Here is a 23,156-nt window from a genome sequence, read left to right as displayed (position 1 = left end):
CTGTTCTAATATACCGTGTTTGGGCTGTCAGCACAAGCCACCTGGGTTTCATCTTTGCCCTGGATAGAAGCCAAAATGCATTAATGAGGTGGATTTAAAAAAAAATATTTTAATACAACCTTATTATGGAGTGACCGTTCTCTCTCTCCATAGTTAAGGCTAGAACCACATTTCTTTTGTCAGCATGATTTTGGTAACCGTTGTAAGTTTCTTCAGCCTCAAAATAGATAGTCCCTACTCCAAAGAGCTTACAATGTCCCGCATGATGGGGCTACAATGTCAGTTTGGGTTTGTAGGCCCCATTGTATAACAATTGACATGTTAGGTCTGAGACAAAAGCAGAGCATTTTACAAAATGTGAGGTGAATTGGGATAAGACTTAATTTTTCCTGTCTCTTTATCTACCAAACTCTTACATTCCCTTCCTACTGTTCCATTTGTCCTCCCTTTTCGTCATTAGTGTCCTCTGTAACAAAAACAAACTGGAGCTAAAAAGTGCTTCTGAGTGTGCTCTAGTTCCTTTTTTCCTACCTCTTGTTTGATTCTTGCTTATGTGCTCTTTGTGCAGGGATTGTTCTTTAAAATAACTCCCCTTAACTGCTAAGATATATGTATCTGTCAAGGATTTTACCCTTGGGGAGGGTGAGAAAACAGGGTCACTACTGCAAAAACCTTCTCAGAGGCATTGCTGGAATTTTAAAAGGGTGTTGTCAATACATCTTTTGAAGGTGTGGGGAGCCTTTCCTAGTGAGCTTTGGAAAACTGCCATTAAACTTCCAAAAAGTGCTCATAGCAAATATTTCATATGATCTCTTTACCTGTCAACCCATATTTTTTTTTTTTTTTAAACAGAGGTAGTCCATTAGTGGCATAAAGAGCTAGATTTTCCCAAGTAATTAATATAGTAAGCTTGAGGAAACCTTTTTTATTGTTTGGTGTAATATGACTAATATGTTCCAAAAACTATGAAAATGGATTCGAAATGCTTGTGAATTTTAGATGAAACAACTTGTAATGTAGAGTACACAACTACTTGGGTCCAGACTATAGAATAATCTCTTATTTCTCTTTATTCTCCAGGGATTTAAGTCATAATCACTTACAGTCCTCTAACTGGAGTATTGGTTTGTCTATTCACACACTGCAAGAAGTGTAAGTTAATTTAAGTTATCATTGTTTATTTTAAACATTTTGTTGCAGAGTTCTTACATGTTCATATTTAGGATTTTAACTTGTCAATTTCTAAGCTCTGACTCCTAAGGCACATCAGGATTGTCTGAATTACTAAAAAATATCTGAATCAAGGTAGCAGAAATTGACAGCCCTATTTTAGTAGCACAGTACGTGTAAGGCAGAGATATATTCAACCCTCAGAACCACATTTCAGCAGGAAGCATAGAAATGTAGTACTCACTCCATTATTTTAAAATAGAAACAGGGCATCACTTTGTTTTGAATGTAGCTAATTTTTAGTTGCCATTACATTAATTTAACTACCTAAAGCAGTTCTGTGTTTTGGATTGCTGAATCTTCCAAACTTTTACTAAACTAGCTTTTAGGGAGTCTACCAGCACTGTCCACTGCAAAATGTCATTAATGTAGATAAAACGTTCACAACGTTGTAGTATCAAGAGAAATGTTTAAGTTGTTCAGCTGTCTAGAATGGCTTTTCCCTTTTTGAAGTGTCAAGTAAAGAAATCTTTTTTTCAGGAAGATGAATTACAATGAGCTAAGTGAAATTCCCTACTTTGGAGAACCAACTTCTAATATTACTGTTCTCTCATTGTAAGTAAATATTTAAAGATTTGAAAAAATTGCTTTCTCTTATAAGCAAGTGAAAAAGATTGTCTCAAAGGAATTGAAAGCAGCTAATTTTTTAAAAGCTAAACTTGTTTAAATATCTTTCTGTTTAAAATGCGTCAAGGCAGATGTACAGCACTTTTTTTATTTTTTTTTTTTAAAGCACACATCCCCACAAAAGACATTAGTAACACAGTTGACCAAAAGTTAACTGTAACTCACCAGCGAATGCAAGCTACTGGGAGTGCGGGGTGGGGGTGGGTAGAGCAGAGTGGGGGATTTCTGCCATGCACTCTTATAAACAGCCCTGAGGCGCTTTGAAGAGGGAGGGGTGAAGGGGAAGGGTGTCTGTTCCAGACTCAAGGACTCACACAGGAAACTGCTTACTTCCAGCCCCCCAGGGGCTAAAATCTGACTGTTGGAAAAACCACCTTTACTGTCAAGATGGTTGTGGGAAGGGGACTTCCAACATTGCCAGGACCTGAAATAAGGTTTTATAGATCTTAACACCCAGAACAGTACGTTAATTTTTTTTAACTCAGACATGGGTTATTAATCCTAATCCTTGGACCCCTAATTATAGCTAGTTGTGGTGCTCATCCCTAGTGATGGTCTGGTGATCATCTTCATGTTGCTGTTTCTTTTGTTTGTAGAGTTCACAATACAATTCCAGAGATAAATGCTGAGCAGCTCCAACTTTACCTTTTGTTGGAGAACCTAGACCTTAGCTCTAACCTCATATCAGAAATTAAAGCTTCTTCGTTCCCACGAATGCAGTTGAAGTACCTGTAAGTATAATGAGGTGACTGATCTGTAGTATGCTAAAAGTGCATAGTTACGTTGTAGTACAACCTAACATCACCTTTTTCCCCCTCTGTAAAAAAAGGATGAGAACCAGTGGCTGGGGTTGAGAGTAGAAGGATTCTTTTTCCCCACCCAGGCTGAATTGTTGACTAGCCATGTGCTGCTTATGTAGGCAATGTTATAACCGTGTTTGTACTTTACATACTGATAGTAATCACTATCCCTTGCCTCAAAGAGCCTTACACTGAAAGGTCCCATCTGTAGTAGGGTACTGACCTATTGCATACAGCAATGTGTCCCTCTGAACAGTACAACTGCTAATGTAGATGGGACAAAATCATTTAAAACACAATGGTACCTAGTCATAATCATGCTTTCTCAGGTTGTGTTGAAAAGGGTTTTGTCCCATCTACACTAGCAGTGACTGTTTCCTACACTAACATGCCTGTGTCTGACAGCCAGCATTGGGTTACTTTCTAGTGTACCCTAGTTTTTGCTGATCTTGGCCAGGTCATTTGATTGTCTTTGTCATGCCTGCTCTTGCCTGTTGTCCTTTTGGGATTAAATAGGTTAACCCATGAAACCAGAACTTGAATTCCTGAAACTGGAAACTTGATGAGACCAAATAACTTTACAAGAAATTAGTTCTAATACAAATATTAGTTTGACATTCTTATGCAATTTTAAAGTAGAATTTTCCATGTTGAGAAAATCTTTTCTCCTCCTTTCTTAGGAATCTGAGTAACAACAGAATAACTACCCTAGAAGCAGGCTGCTTTGATAATTTGTCCAGTTCTCTAGTGGTGGTGAAACTAAACAGAAACAGAATTAGTATGATTCCACCAAAGATCTTCAAATTGCCTCATGTGCAATTCCTGTAAGTGATGTCCCTTAAACTCCATGAACAATGTTTAAAATTGTATCATTTGCTTGAGAATGTGTTCTTAGTGAAAGATATCTAAACACTTATGGCTAACTTATTTTATTTAAGGGAACTTAAAAGGAACCGGATTAAAATAGTGGAAAGTCTTACATTCCAGGGTCTGGAATCCTTAAAATCATTAAAAATGCAGCGCAATGGGATTAGCAAACTAATGGATGGAGCATTCTTTGGATTGGATAATATGGAAGAACTGTAAGTATGGCTGCTCATGGCATTTTGTTAGATATCCTCTTCAGGCACCAATGGGGAAAGTGGGTCCTCACTGTGCCTCTCATGATGCCAGGCTTCACTGGAATAGTTGATGAGAAGTACAGAAAATATGTTTGCATTTCTGTTCTTCCTTGGGGAAGCTTATGGCTTCACATCTTTCATGGTAACTCCAAAGAGGAATAAAGATATTCCTGTCTCTCTCCCTTCTACCAGCTTAGCTCCGTCCACCAAGGTGATTCAGAAAGTGTCACGCTCTCGCTACTCTTTTGATGGAATCTGTTTCCATATTAAGATTTCTCCAGTCTTCTCACTGTAATGCACAGCTATTGAGTAAACTGTATCCTTATGGCAGTTACATATCAATCCCGACAGCCTCAACCCTGTTACTGTGGCCCCAGCTATTGGTGCTGTGTCAAAGCTATGATTAGGTATGCATGTTGCCTTCCCAACCTATCCCTGAACCATTGTTCTCCAAAGAATATAGAAATGAAACCATCATTTCTGATTGGGTATCTGATGGCATTACAGATAGGACTGCCTTCCAACTAAGGTATGATTGATATTAAAGCTTGGTGTCCCTGTAAGTTCAGTGTCCATTGGGAAGTCTCCCAGAAACTTTCCAAGGGAATCTCAAGTTCAGACTCACTCAGTTTTACTACTCTTGCCATCATATGCAGAACTAAGAAATGAAATTGTGCAAACTACTTCATTAAAAATGTGTTCCCATAAGCATGTTACGGGAGTGAGGACGGGGGGGGGGGGGGGGGCGCCAGGGGAGCGACCTGGAGTCTCTTACAATACCTAGGTACAAGTGAGAGTGCTAATAATCCTGGACTTGCTTTGTGTTAGTGGCTTAACTATAAGGTCTTGACTTTTAGGTGTATGAGTGTTTGGATGACCTAAGCAGTGCTACCAAGAGATTTTAATAGAGTTGATTTTAAAACAAGAGGCCGTATGTTCTAGTGGATAGAACAGAATTTTGAGTTAAGGACAGAAGCCAGGATTCTGACTCCACCACTGGTTCACTCTGACCGTGGGCAGTCATTTACCCTTTTTGTGGGCATCCATTTACTCCTCTGGCCTCTATAACAAGGGTATAATCTTGTCTATTTCACATGAGTTCTACAAGGCTTAATGTTAGCAAATCACTAAGATCAACTGATGGGAAGTGCTATAAAAATGTGTTCCTCGTTGAATGTCTACTTAGAAAACATTTTCTTCTCTAATTCTTTAGAGAACTGGAACATAATAACCTGACAGAAATAAACAAGGGCTGGTTGTATGGCTTGCGAACGTTGCAACAACTCTACGTTAGCCAAAATGCCATTAACAGGATCAGTCCAGATGCATGGGAATTCTGCCAAAGACTTTCTGAACTGTAAGTGCTGGGCTGCATTTCAGTGGGGACTTCATGATGTTACCAAGAACAGATTGGCTAGAACATCCATACAAAATGCTGCATCTCTTTTTGCTAGGCCTTTGTCAAAACATTCTAATAGAATGTTTAAGTGAAAATAAATCTGAACAGGGAGTCTTGATTTCTGGTGACCTCATCGTCTGATATTCTTGCTTTCAGTTAGTCTGTCTTGTCTCTTCCCCTTACTGTGTATACTTAATGTTTCTAGAGACTTGTCATACAACCAGCTGACCCGCCTGGATGAGTCTGCCTTTGTGGGACTTGGCTTATTGGAGAAATTAAATCTGGGTGACAACAGAATCATTCACATTGCCGATGGTGTCTTTAAATGGCTGTCAAATCTTCAAACTCTGTAAGTGCAGAAAGGTTCCAATTTAAAAACTCCTGTTTACTTCTGCTAGCTTCGTTAGTTGTAAAGCAAGGGCTGTGATTGCTACTGACCGTGTGAGCCTGTAAAGCCTTCAGTAGGAGCCTTAGTCCCTGCTGTGCTGCCATCTTGCCTTTGAAGGGATGGGAGGATTGAGGGAGCTGTTTGTCTGTACGAGTAATTGCTGCCCAGAGACTTAAGCTTTTAAAAAAACAAAACAAAACAACACTGACTTCAGTGCTGGTGGCAGGCAGCAGCTTGTTAGCCCTGGAGAATATCCTGTTAACCGACAGCAAGAGTCAGTGCACGCCATCTGACCAGGGTGCTCGAAAACCTGCTCTGGAGACGCTACCTCCCGGCCGGGGCCATTGGAGGTGGTCTAATCACCCTTTTCATTCAGGTCTCAGAGTAGCAGCCTTGTTGGTCTGTATCCACAGAAAGAACAGGAGGACTTGTGGCACCTTAGAGACTAACCAATTTATTAGAGCATAAGCTTTCGTGAGCTACAGCTCACTTCATCGGATGTAACCGATGCAGTGAGCTGTAGCTCACGAAAGCTTATGCTCTAATAAATTGGTTAGCCTCTAAGGTGCCACAAGTACTCCTTTTTCCTTTTCATTCAGTAAGTCAACACAAGTATCAGTTGTGAGGATGCCTTGTCAACTTGGGCCCAAATGTTGCCTGTAACTTACTCAGTTTACAGTGACTGGGTACCATGGGAGTAAACATGTAAGGCATAAAAATTACTGTTTAAGCCTTCCCCCTTTTCTGCCCTCCACATATGCTCACTTCACAATGCATATATAACATAACAGTGCAGAAAGATTTGCCATCTCTGTTCTAAGGTATAACTGCACGTATTTTAAGAGCTTCATTAATACATGTAACTATGGCTGGATTTATCCAGCAAAAAGGATTCAATCTTGGTTCTTGCTAGAAACATCCTCAAAGCTGAATGCTTCTAATGGTTCCACACAAAGCTAGTTGGAAAAGTGTGCAAGTTTATAACTCTTCTATCAGTTCATTAAGAAAGTGCCTATTTAGGTGAAATCACTGGACCCTTATGTAAGCAGTCATATTCTGTTAACCTTAATGCAACCTTTTAATGAAACAATTAAAACTAATCTCTTAGATTTAGAGTAGCATGAAAAAGAACAAGAGCAGATTAATTAGTAGGTTTTGCTGGGCTTTTAAGGGGCGTCAAACAGCTAACAGGCAGGCCATTTGGTTCAGGGTCGCGGAATGTTCGCAGACAAGGGAGCAATGGTGATTAACAAGGCTCTCAACATTTATGCCTCACCGAGCATGAGGAGCAAATTCTATCAGCTCATACAATGAAGTTCTGTTTCCCCTCTCCCTTCCCTCTTGATGCTTTACCAACAAAGCAAAACACCAAATTGGTCCAAACAGCACAGGTATATGGTCACCAAGACACAATTTAATAGTTAAAATAATTTCCATTGTTAGTCCTCCATCTACCCAGTGTGTTAGTGTTAAGATTGACTTAAGTATTATTCTTTGTACCCTGTGCTCTTAAACGCTTCTTCTAAAAATAGTAAACTTGTAGGGTAACCACACAGAAACTGCAGATGATATATGGGTTATAAATTCAATGGATTAAGAATATGTGCAAAATAGAAATCAGATTATATCTAAAAACAGAACAAAAGTTCCAAAGTCTTAAATCTTATCACCTTGTTTACTTTATAATATTATGTCTGACTGGGCATTAACCATCCAAAGCTGTAAACTCAGCTAACCTAGAGAGTATTCCAGAAGTAGGTATGTCTACTACTGTGTTGTGCTACATTTATTCCCATGTAACCACAGTGTCACTTACTTAGAACAACTTTCTGATTAGAACCTCACTTTAGGGATGTGTATGTTGCCTACCCCTAAACAAGTCTTCAAAGGGGAATTCTCTAATTTAGCATCAAAATTATTTTGGGTCTAGATTATGCAGTCTTTGTTCCCAGTGGTGAGCCCTGCTGCCCATTGCAGTTGGTGGGTCTGTGTGCACCAGCACTCGTCAGCGTGAGTAAAGTTGCACAGTCTAGCTCTTTGTTAGTAATGGTGGAATTCTGGGCATCCTGAATTAGTTAAGTTTAAAGTGGATTAAAAGGAAAGTTAATAGATGGTTCCTACTTGTGGAACGTGTTTCTGCAGGTGCTGAACCAATTACTTCAGTATTACAAAATGAATAAGAATGGCTACTGCCACGGGCAAAATACTGGACTAGGTAGACTTTTGGTCTGTTTCAGTATATTAATGTCTATAAAGTAAAACTTGCATTCTAAGCAATGCTAAAAATGGTTCTGTTTCACCATAAATACAGCAAAAGAAATATTTTTTTATATTAAATGAGGCCTATTCACTATTGTCCTTAATTTTATTTAGTGTTCTTATGGCAGTTGATCGATTGCACATGAGCGCTGTCGGACTGATAAATGTTTATATTTTAATGAAACATCAATTGTTTTGCATTAATATTTCTCCCTCACAACTCAGTGGTATATCTGCAAATACCTTTATATGCTATCATATTAAAAGGCAGATGAGAAGTCTCTCTCTAAAGGAAAAATCCTAGGTAAATCTATGACTTTTAGTTTAAAAGGAACTTTACTGAATCTATTACCCTTCCCCCACCCCTCAGTGAATCATTTAATAATCCCTCCTGAACCAGGGAGTGCTGTATTGGTTTTAGTATAGAACAGCAAACTAAGTTGTAAGGGCAGAAGTGCTGCGCCAGGGTCAAGCAGAAATCCCATTAGCTGGTAACAAGATTTGTGAGCAGAACACCGCACTGTATTGCAAATCTACTACTTCATGCTTGGCAGCCCTACGCTTACAACCTGTATGTAATCTTTTAATATGCTAATGTTATCACAAGCCTGTCACTTGGAAGATTAACACTATGAACATATTGCTTAATTCACTTACACAAACCAACTCACTTCAGGAGCCCCTTCCAGTTTCTAGTAAATAGTCAGTGTCACATGGTGATCACTAGCCAGACTATTCGTCTATACCTAATAGCCAGTCGAGAGACTGTACCTCGGAGCTTTTTTTTTTTTTTTTTTTTTTTTAAAGAAAACCGAGTACTTGTGGCATCTTGGAGACTAACAAATTAAGTACTCCTTTTCTTTTTGCGAATACAGACTAACATGGCTGCTACTCTGAAACCTTGGTTTTCTTCGTGATTCAGCCAGTGATGCTGTGACTTCAGGCAATTCACTTACCCACCTTGAACCTTTTGAGTTTCCCCATTTATATAATGGGGTGTTTATCTTTCTACAGGGATGTTGAGGCTCCGTGTTTGTAAAGCACTTTAAGAACCTTTTGGAAGGTACTATGCAGTAGCACAGTACTACTTAAACACACAGAAATTCTGTATCTCCAGTCATTAGTAACTAGCAATGATGAATATAATTTTTCCCAGGCATGTAAATGAGGCCTTTCTACTCTTGTAGAGATTTGCGGAACAACGAGATCTCTTGGGCCATAGAAGATTCGAATGAAGCCTTTGCAGGTCTCAGCAGACTCAACAAATTGTATGTATTACAAGCCTTGGAAGTGACCTCTTTCCAAGGCATTAGAATAGAAGTGAAGCCAGAAATATTTTTAATAGTGCATAGTATGAACACAAATATAATTAAGTCTGAGAAAAGCCTTTTCTGTAAGAGCATTTGTATTCAGTATCGTCCCTGTACTAAGTAACTTAGACTAAGGCTAGGAAATTGAACTCTTGCTTGGCAATAGTGTTCAGGAGTGGGTGTCTCTGATCTAGTATTGAGAATGATGGAAGTACTTGTAGGATAAAATCACTTCCAGTATCATTTCAGAAAACATGGTATGAGACCTGAAGTCTGTTATGCTTTCTAAAATTACTGTCTGGGCTATACCTAAGGAAAGTTTTAAGTGCCAGTAGATTTTCAGGTAAAAGCTTTCATCCTTTGAAAGGGCTACTAGTTAGCGTCCTTTGGTTCACTTCAGCAGGTTCTTGTCAGAATATATGACTTTATTTTAAAATCCTTTTGGAAAAGCAGTTACCATGTTCTTGGGAGGGGGTGTCACTGGTATGCATGCAGAACTCCTTTATACTAATGGGAAACTTACATCCAGATAAGGAGAGACCTAGCAGCCCTTGTTCGCATTGGCCGACACTACACCACATTATATTGTATTAAATTATTTTGTCTGTTAAAGTCTTCTGTGTTGTGGGGTGGGGGGTTGTCTTTCAGAATCTTGCAAGGAAACCAGATCAAATCAATTACAAAGAAAGCATTCTCTGGTCTTGAAGCACTGGAACATCTGTAAGTACTTTGTCTTGTAGTTCTTGTAGCTTTTTCTGTTGAGCAATCTCAGACAAGTCTCTTCTTCAAACATGCAAATGTCACAACTGTTCAGAGTTAGAATATGAAATGAAGTTTTCCCACTGTGACTCTTCTTGCTTAATTTACAGAGATTTGAACAACAATGCAATAATGTCTATCCAAGAAAATGCTTTTGCTCAGACTCACTTTACTGAGCTGTAAGTATATTTCTTTATTACAAGTTAGACTATATTGTGTCCCTTATAGACTTCCCTACAGTTTTGCTTAAATATGTTCCACCTCTGTTACAAAATATCAATAAAACAAAGTAGACATTAGTGGTGGTAATTTCTATGTAAAAATTAAATTTTTAACCATGGCTATAGGGTTTATCTAATGCCTGCTAAAATTTATATCTTCTCTTCCTGAACATAATTACTATAAACTACAATACTTCCTTGCAGTGATTTTCCAACTCCTTTGCTCTTTCATCTTGAGAGCAGTTCATGAGAACTCTCTTGCTTCGGGGTCTGGGTGTTTAAAGCAGTGCTCTGATTAATAAAAAGCTGGGGTTAGCTTTTGTTATCCCCACAATGTCAGGAGCCAAGACTTCCTGGGCGTCTATAATTGGCTTTGTCACTTAGTGTTGGAAAATTTTTATCTGCATTTCTCTGTTTGACAATCCCTTGTGATGCATGGAACCAGGTTGCAAATCAGGACTGTATTCCACCAGGGTTGGTGGTATCAAATTTCTCTGCTGTAAAATATATACTAAAAATGTAAAGTGAGGAATGTTCTGAAAACATTTTAGAATGGGGGAAATTTTTTTAAAAAAAGGTTTTAATATTTGTATGTCTGCTTTGAAATAGAACACAGAGGAAGTCTTTATATTCCTTAATGGTCCAACATGCAGACTGATGCTGTTATGGTCATTAATGTGGCTCTTAGCAGTACCCCACTCCTTTATTACAAAATTAAACGCTTCTTGTGGCCCCTCTGAGACTAAATTAAAGCTGTTGACTTGTCTGCTCAAAAATCTAGCCTGGTTTTCAGACAATTAAGAGACGAAAAGCCTCAGATGATATTCCCCATATAAAAAATTCAAAACATCTTGGAACTTGGCCAGTGAACAGGAGAAATGGCCAAACAAATCTTTCCAGGGGGCTTGACTAGCATCATGTTTTGACACCCCCCCCCCCCCCCCCGGCCTTGTATAAACTTCAGCAAACATGTAGAATGTTATATAATGTTGAGAGACCCACACACCTAGTGATATTCGATGGGAGTATATAATTCATAGCTCTATAGAAGATGAGGTCTGAATATCATGTAATCTGTTTTAAAAAAAATTATCCATTTAGTTAATCCTGGCCAGATGGGCCATTATTGAGTTTCACATAAGCTTCACTGAGAGAAGGAAGGTAGTGAGACATGCTTTCTATATTAGGCACCCATGTGAGACTTTATTCACTATCTTGTATGTTTTTAAAATGGGGGTGGTTGTTCATGGACAAGAGTGGATATTGCTGAAAGGAATCCCTTATTCTTTGGTATGTGGCCTTCCTGGTTCTAACTCACTAATCCCCAGATTCACTCTCCGGAAGGGGTGAATAATTTTTTTCAGTCCAGTAAAGACTTCCTGATATGGCATTTACTGACAGCAGCCGATAGATCTCCTAAGATCCAGATACCATGGTGGTGGGTGCTTTGTATGTATGTGCCAGTGGTGTTCGGTTGCTTTGTCACCACAATATCAGAGATGTGAAATAAGTAAATAAAATGAATGACTCTTCCTTTTTAACCTTGTTTCTGCAGGATGTTGAACACCAGCAGCCTACTCTGTGACTGCCAGTTGAAATGGCTGCTTCAGTGGCTCATTGACAGCCATTTACAACAGGCTGTAAATGTTAGCTGTGCTTACCCTGAATGGTTAGCTGGACAAAGCATTCTCAATGTGAATCCTGAAGACTTTGTCTGTGGTTTGTATTCTTAATGACTTTGACTTAGGGGTATGGCAGTACCTAAGTAGAAATTAACCCTTCTTGGAAACCAGACATTCATGTTGAATTGAAGGAGATTATTGGGCTAAGTAATGGAGACAAAGAATTAATTTGTGTGTGCATGCATCACTTGGCCTACCATTGCTTTTTGGTTTGGCTCTTTCCATGGCTATGTATTTTTCCCAAGTTCCCTGGTTTCTGTTGCACTGAGGCACTGTATAGTCTACTGTAAGAGATGCTTCATCAGTGATTTAGATAATGGCATAGAGAGTACACTTATAAAGTTTGTGGAGGATACCAAGCTGGGAGGGCTTGCAAGTGCTTTGGAGGATAGGATTATAATTCAAAATGATCTGGACAAATGGGAGAAATGGTCTGAAGTAAATAGGATGAAATTCAAGAAAGACAAAAAGGCAAAGTACTTCACTTAGGAAGGAACAATCAGTTGCACTCATACAAAATAGGCAATGACTGCCTAGGAAGAAGTACTGCAGAAAGGGATGTGGGGGTCATAATGGATCACAAGCTAAATGAGTCAACAGTGTAAGACGGTTGCAAAAAAAGTGAACATCTTTCTGGGATGTATTAGCAGGAGTGTTGTAAGCAAGACACAAGAAGTAATTCTTCCACTGTACTCCATGCTGATTCTGCTTCAACTGGAGTATTGTCCAGTTCTGGGCGCCACATTTCAGGAAAGATGCGGACAGATTAGAGAAAGTCTAGGGAAGAGCAACAAAAACGATTAAAGGTTTAGAAAACATGACCTAAGAGAGAAGATTGAAAAAATGGGGTATGCTTAGTCTGGAGAAGAGATGACTGAGGGGGGACATAACAGTTTTCAAGTATATAAAAGTTGGTTATAAGGAGGAGGAAGAAAAATTGTTTTTAACCTCTGAGGATAGGGCAAGAAGCAATGGGCTTAAATTGCAGCAAGGGCGGTTTAGGTTGGATATTAGGAAAAACTTCTGAACTGTCAGGGTGGTTAAGCACTGGAATAAATTGCCTAGGGAGGTTATGGAATCTCCATCACTGGAGATTTTTAAGAGTAGGTTAGACAAACACGTGTCGGGCATGGTCTAGATAATACCTGGTCCTGCCATGAGTGCAGGGGACTGGACTAGATGACCTCACAGTCCCTTCCAGTCCTATGATTCTATAAGAGGGGAAGTCCTGTGACAAGATCCTTTAGTTTACTATAAAAATTTGATGTGGCTCAAATTTTTGATTGTCTGCTTTGTAGAAGGTGTTGAACCCTGTAATAGTGGTTCTCTTAGTACCTAGGAGGACATGGGTAGCTTAAATTTTTGGTATGCACAGGATAGTCTGGGCATCCTGGAGAGTGATATTATGACAAAGGGACCCAAATAAGTGTTACAGAGTGCCTCACAAACTTGAACGCATTAATCCTTGCAAAAGGATTGTGAGATGATAAAGTGCTATTATCCCCATTTTATAGATGGGGAAACTGAGGTGGAAACTGTGACTTGTCTAAGGCCACACAGGGACTCTGTGGAAGATCTGAGAATTTAATCCATGTGTCCTGGGTTCCAGGCTAGCACCTTAACCACCTGGCCATCCTTATCCATCCACATGTCTGTTTTCCCCAACACCCTACCTCCTTTTTTGGTCAGCAGCAATCTTTGGTGGGTCTTGAGCTCCTCATTCCTACCTCAGTGCTCCCAACCTAACATCTGCCAGTGGATTAGCACAACTGAAGCTTTTTGCTTAAAAACAATAAGCATTGAAATAGGTATGTTGACATGTAAATTGTCATCAGTCAACACTCTTTAGGGAGGAATGGGACAGTTCATGTTTCTCAGAGATTTCTTTAGGTTGTTTGTATGCAGACATATTGCAGCAAGCCACCAGTTTACATCATGTGATGCCTGTAAAGATGTCTTTGCTGCCATGAGAATTTCTATCCCTTATAAAATAAAATTAGATTATGCAGCACAATTATGCATCTGTGTATAAAATCTGCAACAAATCCAGGTAACTATGGAAAATACAGGTTCCTGGTGAAGACCTTGAGGTGTCTTTCACCTCATCTGTTCCTGTTGCTTATTCTCTGTGGCCCCCACCTGTTGTCATAATCCTGTTTCACAGCTTCGTTTCTCCATCAGCTGACTGATGTCAAACTGAAGATAATTTAATGCGGGGAATAAGCAGTGGAAGCAGATGTTACCTACGATACAAACAGCACTGTTTCGACATAAAATACCTTTCAGTATTTTTCTTGCAACATCAGCTGCATGCTGAAGGGAAAACCTGATTAATCTTGCTATCCCTTTTCAGATGACTTTCCTAAACCACAGATAAGAGTACATCCCGAGAGCACAATTGCTCTAAGAGGCATGAATGTGACTTTGACTTGCACTGCAGTAAGCACCAGTGATTCACCAATATCCACTGCATGGCGTAAAGACAGCGAAGTATTGTATGATGCAGACATTGAGAATTTTGCCAGGTATCAGCAGCAAGATGGGGAGGTCCTTGAATACACCACAGTCCTGCATCTTTTCAATGTGAATTTCACCGATGAAGGGAAATACCAGTGCATTGTCACCAATCACTTTGGTTCCAATTATTCCAACAAAGCCAAACTGACTGTCAATGGTAAGCAGCAATGCTAACAAAAGAGAAGCTTTATTTTTTTTCATGTGAGGTTATAATTAAACTTTTATCTAGAAAAATGCTTTTGAAGCTAGCTGAGATTTACAAAAGCTTGATTTCCTCCTCATTGAAGTTGTTCCAATGTTTGTTCAGACTCCATAAAGAGGCTCAGAAAAGCAGGAACAAAACTGACCGCTCCTATAATGGGTCTGTGGAGAGGAGTCATGTCCAGAGCTGGCTGAAAAATTTGCATGATATTTTCAGCATTTATCATAGTTATCAAACCTATCCGTTCCATAAGTGGTAAAAATTGGCAACACTTTTTGGCAAAAATAAATAAAATTTTGAAAACGTAAAACATTTCACCAAGCTCTAGTCACAATATGTGTAATTCTCTCTCTAGTCCAGCAAAATGGGTGCAGTGTTACTGTTTCTAAACTGAAAGCTCCCCCTGTTGGCTGAGTGAGCCACCCACCCTTCCCCTATAAACACTTGCAAAGCTGAGGGACACAGACACAAGTAGATCTACCACATAAAACTGAGGAAACAACCATTGTATTGAGGTATTTTAGTCCCATTTAAGCCTTCTGTTGTCATGATCTGAAAGAAGATGGCCAAGAAACCCATGTTAAACCAAGCCTTTAGAGAACACTAGATAAGTGGAGGGGACTGTCCGTCCAGAGCAGAAATCCATTCTAGGAGACACCAGTTTGTCTGGCTTGCTCCAGAGGCACTGGCTGACTCCTCATGAGTAGAGCTTGTGAGCACTTAGCAGAGCCAACTGCTGTTGGCTATTAAGGTATAATTCACCTCTTCTTTTACAGGGGACAGAAAAGTATGAGCAAATAAAGACTGGAGAATTAAGCTAAGCCGTGCTGCTTTCACCTTTTACTGAGAGGTAGTGGTTGGGACATTTGTCCCCCACTAAGATTATCTTAATGGGGTATTGCAGATTTAGTATTCCATTACAGGTTTCAGAGTAGCAGCCGTGTTAGTCTGTATTCGCAAAAAGAAAAGGAGTACTTGTGGCACCTTAGAGACTAACCAATTTATTTGAGCATAAGCTTTCGTGAGCTACAGCTCACAATGCATCCGATGAATTAGCTGTAGCTCACGAAAGCTTATGCTCAAATAAATTGGTTAGTCTCTAAGGTGCCACAAGTACTCCTTTTCTTTATTTCATTACAGAATTTTAAATAAAAGAATATAATGCATTTGTATAATTCCTACAATCCTTTAAAAGAATTGCAGCAGTCTGTAAGATCTGCTGCAGTTCAGAGACTCTTCTAGTATAGAGAAGAACTTCATTATATGCCCTGAACTGAAAATTTTCACATGCAGTCCATAATGTCTCCTCCACTGCAGAGCTGCCTTCCTTTCTGAAAACCCCCATGGACCTAACTATCCGTACTGGGGCCATGGCCCGACTTGAGTGTGCCGCCGAGGGCCACCCCCCTCCACAGATCTCATGGCAGAAAGATGGTGGCACAGACTTCCCTGCAGCACGAGAGAGGCGAATGCATGTTATGCCTGAAGACGATGTGTTCTTCATCGCAAATGTAAAAATAGAAGATATGGGAATCTATAGCTGTATGGCACAAAACATCGCAGGAGGTCTATCAGCAAATGCCACATTGACTGTGTTAGGTAAGCAAAGCACAATTCTGGGACTGTACAGATCCTTTCACTTATCTCTTTTTGTGATGATGGTAGCTGACTTACATGAGAGGTTGATAGGGAATCTAAATGAATTGGATGTGAGTTAACGTGCTACCAGAGTGGCATGTTTCTCTGATTGTAGGTAGCAGTTAATCACATTTTTCAAGATGGGTCAAAGCTATAAAAGGACCAGTGTTCGACTTACCTGGTTGTAGGTGGCGTTTTGCGGTAAAGAACAATGGAAGAAACGTATTTTGTTAATGTGTGTGGCTACAGCAGAGTTCCCTGTTGTGGACTCGCATTATCTTGGGGAAGTTGAATGCGAAACTTGGAAACAGTTTCTAATTGCTGCGCCCTTCTTCTGTTGTCCATATCAGTCTGCATCATGAAATAACCTCTTATCAGTCACTCGCTGCGCAGCTAGTCTGCAGCTTCATTTACTGTACGTGTGGGTATGGGTTTGGGAAGAGAGAATTATGGGAACACTTCTTGATTAGGTTGATTTTATAGATTTGATAATTCCAGCTTTAACTCAGGGAGCTGAACTTAATCACAGGCGACCTGGACTATGCTGAGCTGGTATAGGAAGGAAATACCACCAGAAGGGCTGTTTTTGGTGGGGGTTTTTTTGTTGTTGTTTTTTTTTTTTTTGAAGATCCTCTACTCTTTTTTTTACATTAAGGTCATATATAAACTATAGAAATGGAAAAGACTTCATATCACCCCATACAGTGTTACCTTCAGTGTATTCAGCAAGGCTCTGTCCAGATCAGTTCCAGTGAGTCCACCATTCATGGAAGTGTCTTCCATCACATCAGATCTGTCACAGTATTTCCTGGCCACTGTTCTCCTTTGCCCATCTCTGTTTTCAAACTGTGGGATTGGATTCTAAATATTATTTGGTACACATAGGAAGGCTGCAATTGAGATTCTGTGCAATTATCTTTTTAATTATATTTGACTTTACAATATTAAAGTAACTTTTCTTCCTTTCCACCATATCCAGAAACTCCTTCATTTGTTAGGCCTCTAGAAGACAGGACAGTAACCCGAGGAGAAACGGCCGTGTTGCAGTGTATAGCTGGTGGCAGTCCAGCCCCTCGCCTGAACTGGACTAAAGATGATGGGCCTCTGACAGTAACAGAACGACACTTCTTTGCTGCTGCCAATCAACTCCTTATCATTGTGGATGCTGGGTTAGAGGATGCTGGGAAATATACATGCATTATGTCCAACACACTTGGCACAGAGCGTGGCCATATTTACCTAAATGTACTATCTTCCCCAAATTGTGATTCCTCCCAGAGTGGTATCTTACATGAGGAAGATGGCTGGACGACAGTTGGCATTGTGATTATTGTTGTAGTCTGCTGCGTTGTGGGCACCTCTCTGGTATGGGTTATAGTTATATATCACATGCGAAGGAAAAGTGAAGACTACAGCATCACTAACACCGGTAGGTAAAATACAGGGCCAGCTTACTTCTGTTGTGTTTTAACCTATGACTAACTGAAATAATTCCGTAAAGTAAGAGACCTAATGGAGGGGAAAGCCTTTGTTTGTCACAGCAGAATGCCTCTTGGTTTATGTACAGGGTCAACTGGATATATGCAGGGTTTCAAGTCTCTGTCTGTCAAATGTGCATTCTTTAACATTAAACACGTTTTACCTTGTCAATCATGGTGCACTTCTGAAATGAGGGAAACAAATGAAGTTCACAAAGTTGAGAGTAAATAAGAATTTGAAATTTATGTCTGAGTGAGAACACTTGCAAGACTTCGAGTAAGATGTTGATTGGTTCTGCTAGCTTTTTTTGTAAGTCTCTCTTAGCTGGTATGTGGATTTTTAATCTCTTAAGAGAAAGGGGATGACACATGAATGAAATACTCTGAATACTGAGAAAAGGAACAGCCGTGTTAGTCTGTATTCGCAAAAAGAAAAGGAGTACTTGTGGCAACTTAGAGACTAACCAATTTATTTGAGCATAAGCTTTCGTGAGCTACAGCTCACTTCATCGGATGCATACTGTGGAAAATACAAAAGATGTTTTTATACACACAAACCATGAAAAACTGGGTGATTATCACTACAAAACGTTCTCTCTCCCCCCACCCTACTCTCCTGCTGGTAATAGCTTATCTAAAATTATCACTCTCCTTACAATGTGTATGATAATCAAGGTGGGCCATTTCCAGCACAAATCCAGAGTTTAACAAGAATGTCTGAGGAACAGTGGGGGGGGGGGGAATAAACAAGGGGAAATAAGTTACTTTTTATAATAACTCAACCATTCCCAGTGTCTATTCAAGCCTAAGTTAATTGTATCCAATTTGCAAATTAATTCCAATTCAGCAGTCTCTCGTTGGAGTCTGTTTTTGGAGTTTTTTTGTTGAAGGATAGTCTTTTTGAGATCAGAAATCGAGTGACCAGAGAGATTGAAGTGTTCTCCGACTGGTTTTTGAATGTTATAATTCTTGACATCTGATTTGTGTCCATTTATTCTTTTACGTAGAGACTGTCCAGTTTAACCAATGTACATGGCAGAGGGGCATTGCTGGCACATGATGGCATATATCACATTGGTGGATGTGCAGGTGAACGAGCCTCTGATAGTGTGGCTCATGTGATTAGGCCCTGTGATGGTGTCCCCTGAATAGATATGTGGGCACAGTTGGCAACGGGCTTTGTTGCAAGGATAGGTTCCTGGGTTAGTGGTTCTGTTGTGTGGTATGTGGTTGCTGGTGAGTATTTGCTTCAGGTTGGGGGGCTGTGTGTAGGCAAGGACTGGCCTGTCTCCCAAGATTTGTGAGAGTGTTGGGTCATCCTTCAGGATAGGTTGTAGATCCTTGATAATGCGTTGGAGGGGTTTTAGTTGGGGGCTGAAGGTGACGGCTAGTGGTGTTCTGTTAGGCCTGTCCTGTAGTAGGTAACTTCTGGGAACTCTTCTGGCTCTATCAATCTTTCTTCACTTCCGCAGGTGGGTATTGTAGTTGTAAGAATGCTTGATAGAGATCTTGTAGGTGTTTGTCTCTGTCTGAGGGGTTGGAGCAAATGCGGTTGTATCTCAGAGCTTGGCTGTAGACTATGGATCGTGTGATGTGGTCAGGGTGAAAGCTGGAGGCATGTAGTAGGAATAGCGGTCAGTAGGTTTAGATGGGGTGGGGGGGAGAAAACCTGGATTTGTGCTGGAAATGGCCCACCTTGATTATCATACACATTGTAAGGAGAGTGATCACTTTAGATAAGCTATTACCAGCAGGAGAGTAGGGTGGGGGGAGAGAAAACGTTTTGTAGTGATAAACACCCATTTTTTCATGGTTTGTGTGTATAAAAACATCTTCTGTATTTTCCACAGTATGCATCCAATGAAGTGAGCTGTAGCTCACGAAAGCTTATGCTCAAATAAATTGGTTAGTCGCTAAGGTGCCACAAGTACTCCTTTTCTTTTTCTCAGTATGTTTACGTTAGTCTGCTGAATAGCATCACTTATTGTTGAGGTAGTCAATGTTGATCTCTGTGTGTCTCTTTCAGAGGAGATGAATTTACCTGCAGATATTCCCAGTTATTTATCTTCCCAAGGAACTCTTTCTGAACCTCAAGAAGGGTACAGCAACTCAGAGGCAGGAAGCCATCAACAGCTTATGCCTCCTGCAAATGGCTATGTGCACAAGGGAACAGATGGTAAGTATGCCCCTTTGCATTGCAGCATTACACAAAGCAGGGTAATAGGTAATGGCATAAGCATTGAAGGTTAAATGTTTTAGAAGACTCTAGAAACTTTAGAATTTTCTATACTCTAAATTTAAAAACCCTACCTCTTAGAGTGCTGGTCCGTGTGTGTGCATATATATATATATATATTCCACTTTTGGGGGTGCTTGTTCCCCATTTGCTCAAGAACAGAATTGGTGACAATTCACTGGGACTGTCTGTGTCTGAATGCCCTCCTGGCTCCCTGAGGCACAAAGGGTGGAGAAGCCTATGGCTGCAGAACAGGACTGAGAGCAATGTTCCTGTCCCTTGCAATCATACAAACTGCATGGGTTGTACATGGTTATCTATGCAGGGTAGATCAGAGATTGATTCGCTTTGGGTAGTCATGTATTAGGGTTCTATTCCGGATAGCTTTTCTGGGTACTGGGCTTCAGCCCTTATGGCTGAGCAAAAATCTTTAATGTTCAAGTATTGTCCTTCATGTAAGTGTGCTGTATCCCTTGGGAGGCATAGTGTTGATAAATGCTCCATTTGTTGGTATCTTTTTTTAAAAGAACCCATTAGGCAAGGGAAGCTTGCCTAAAACTTATCTTCTAGAAAGTTAATGAGGTAAGCTTCTGAGCAGAGTAAACAATATCCACCCAGATCTGAACAGTCCTCCACCAGAAGTACTCAGTTGATTATGAATGTTATGGCTGCCTCTAGAGCCCCAGCTTCTGAGAAGGACTCTACTGCTTCCACTTCTAAGTAGTCTTCATTTGCTGAAAGCAATAGGATGCAGTCAGCCTCTCTCTAGAGAAGAACAGGCTTCTGTCTGAGAACCTATCAGAGGCATGATTACTGCAACTTTCCTCTCACAAGGGTAGCACAGGACCTAAGTTGGGTTCCTCTGCACGCTGTTCTTCATATACCAGTACCGGCCAAAGAGCACCCTCAAGCAGTCTTTATCTGTCTCTCTCTGCAACACTGCTTGTTGAGCACTCTATACTGACACCAAGGCTTTCTGCTCCAGCTCCAGCACCAGCTACTTTGGTACAGATTCAGTTAGCACAAATGTTCTGTCCCATCCACTTCACAGTTGCTGTTCATGGTACTGATGGTTTCGATGCTGAGATACACAGCACCAGATCTAGTAGCATCTGTCTTCTGAGTCACCATTATCATAAACAGTAAACATTCCCCTAGCTATATCAATCACTGTTGTTTCTTTGGCACAAGGTGCATGTAGGGTACCGACAAAAGATTTCTCCCAGACCTACTAAGGCTTTTGATACAGTCCCATATGACATATCATAAAAACAAATAGGGAAATATGGTCTAGATGAAATTACTAATAAGGTGGGTGCACAACTGGTTGAAAGACTATACTCAGAGTAGTTGTCAGTGGTTCGCTGTCAAACTGGGAGGGCATATCTAGTGTGGTCCTGCAGGGGTCAGTCCTGGGTCTAGTACTAGTCAATATCTCCATTAATGACTTGGATAATGAAATGGAGAATGTGCTTATAAAATTTGCAGATGACTCCAAGCTGCCTGGGGTTGCAAGCAGTTTAGAGGACAGGATTAGAATTCAAAACAACCTTGACAAATTGGTCTGAATTCAACAAGATGAAATTCAATAAAGGCAAATGGAAAGTACTACGTTTAGGAAGGAAAAATCAAATGTACAATTACAAAATGGGGAAAAACTAGCTAGGTGGCAGTACTGCTAAAAGGGATCTGGGGGTTACAGCGGATCACAAATGGAATCAGTTAACAGTGTGATGCAGTTGCGAAAAAGGCTAATATTATCTTGCGGTGTATTACCAGGATGTTGCATGGAAGACATGGAAGGTAACTGTCCCACTCTCCTCAGGACTGGTGAGGTCTCAGCTGGAGTACTGTGTCCAAGCCTGGCCCCACACTTGAGGAAAGATGTGGACAAATTGGAGAGAGTTCAGAGGACAGCAACAAAAGGTTTAGAAAACCTGATCTATGATGAAAGGTTTAATAAAAAAAACAAAACCCAAAACTGGGCATGTTTAGTCCTGAGAAAAGACTGAAGGGAGCCTAGTAACAGTCTTCAAATATGTTAAGGGCTGTTACAAAGAGGATGGTGATCAATTATTTTCTATATCCATTGAAGGTAAGACCAGAAGTAATGGGCTTAATCTGTAGCAGGGGAGGTTTAGGTTAGATATTAGGAGAAGCTTTCTAGCTATAAGGATAATTACAATCTGGAACAGGCTTCCAATGGAGCTTGTGGATTCCCCATTACTGGAAATTTTTAAGAGCAGGTTTTGCAAACATCTGTCAGGATGTCTAGGTTTACTTGGTCCTGCCCCAGCACAAGGGACTGGACTTGACTTCTCAAGGTCCCTTCCTTTATTCCTATGATTCTGTGACACCTACCACATCAGCTCCACCAATGGAAGAGGAATGTTCCTCTCATCTCCATAGTGGGGGCGGTTCAACTATTTACTCCAAGGCTTCTTTCTGTGATCCTTATACAGAGAATCCAGGACTTGTGGTTACTGTGATAAATACAAGGTATCTACAGAGACATCCCTCCTGCTACACTCTCCTGTGATTCCCAATTCATTTTGTGTATAGCCCTCATTCATGGCTATACTGGGCACCGAGGGATTTCCATCATGACAAGAAACATCACTCCTAGGCCCCCTCTAAGCCTAGATCTCCCTCCCTGATAGGGTCCAGGAGGGTCCAACAGCATCAGCCTGCAGATGTCAATTAGTGACCCTCAACAATTGCAAGTCTCTGAAGTTCATCAGTCAGCTGAACTTGCCCCTGCAGCCATTTCATCGTCACCTCATGCGGTTGTCCCATCTGTTCCATCACACCCTGATGACTACAATGCTTTTTTTAGATTCCAAGGCCAGAAGAGACCATTGTGATCATCTGGTCTGACCTCTTGTATAACCCAGGCCCTAGAACTTCCTTGAAACCATTCCTAGAGCAGATCTTTTAGAATAGGATTCAATCTTAATTTTAAAAATTTGACTTCCTTCATCAGATGGCAGAGACATTAGAGATTCTAACTGATATAGGGCAGGAGATATCCCACAAATTTAAGCGTCTTGTACACTTCAGTGCCAGCTATGCCATAAACAAGGGACAGTTAGCAGCTGCGCAGCTCCTGAGGCAGATACCCGCATCGCTTTCCCCCAGCATCCAAAGAGGCAGACAGAAGGTCCCAGGTACCATCTTTGGAATTCTAGTATTTTTACATTCATCCTACACCAGGGTCCCTTGTTTTCACTGCTGCTCAGGAGAGGACAGAACAGAAGAGCTGCAAGGCAACACCTAAAGAAAAGGAGCT

The 23,156-nt window shown here is 40.5% G+C and overlaps 1 protein-coding gene across 3 annotated transcripts in view; it reads left to right on the top strand.

The window, feature by feature from the left end:
- The window catches only part of LRIG2 (leucine rich repeats and immunoglobulin like domains 2), a 130,399-nt gene that overhangs the window by 12,613 nt on the left and 94,630 nt on the right, over positions 1–23,156 (top strand). For all 3 annotated transcript variants that reach the window (XR_006286818.1, XR_005223194.2, XM_037884737.2), the window contains exons 2-16: positions 1,081–1,152; positions 1,711–1,785; positions 2,454–2,588; positions 3,338–3,481; positions 3,596–3,739; positions 4,992–5,135; positions 5,383–5,526; positions 9,012–9,092; positions 9,783–9,854; positions 10,004–10,072; positions 11,670–11,833; positions 14,150–14,470; positions 15,833–16,114; positions 17,133–17,582; positions 19,658–19,807. Coding sequence is in view for 1 of the 3 variants with exons in the window: in XM_037884737.2 (XP_037740665.1) it covers positions 1,715–1,785; positions 2,454–2,588; positions 3,338–3,481; positions 3,596–3,739; positions 4,992–5,135; positions 5,383–5,526; positions 9,012–9,092; positions 9,783–9,854; positions 10,004–10,072; positions 11,670–11,833; positions 14,150–14,470; positions 15,833–16,114; positions 17,133–17,582; positions 19,658–19,807 (2,371 nt within the window). In the remaining 2 variants the exon portion in view is untranslated. The remainder of the gene's footprint in view (positions 1–1,080; positions 1,153–1,710; positions 1,786–2,453; positions 2,589–3,337; positions 3,482–3,595; positions 3,740–4,991; positions 5,136–5,382; positions 5,527–9,011; positions 9,093–9,782; positions 9,855–10,003; positions 10,073–11,669; positions 11,834–14,149; positions 14,471–15,832; positions 16,115–17,132; positions 17,583–19,657; positions 19,808–23,156) is intronic.

The sequence above is a fragment of the Chelonia mydas genome, chromosome 21 (assembly GCF_015237465.2).
Source record: "Chelonia mydas isolate rCheMyd1 chromosome 21, rCheMyd1.pri.v2, whole genome shotgun sequence".
NCBI lineage: Eukaryota > Metazoa > Chordata > Testudines > Cheloniidae > Chelonia > Chelonia mydas.
Note: the sequence above shows the minus strand (reverse complement) of the source record. Positions and strands in the feature narration are given on the sequence as shown.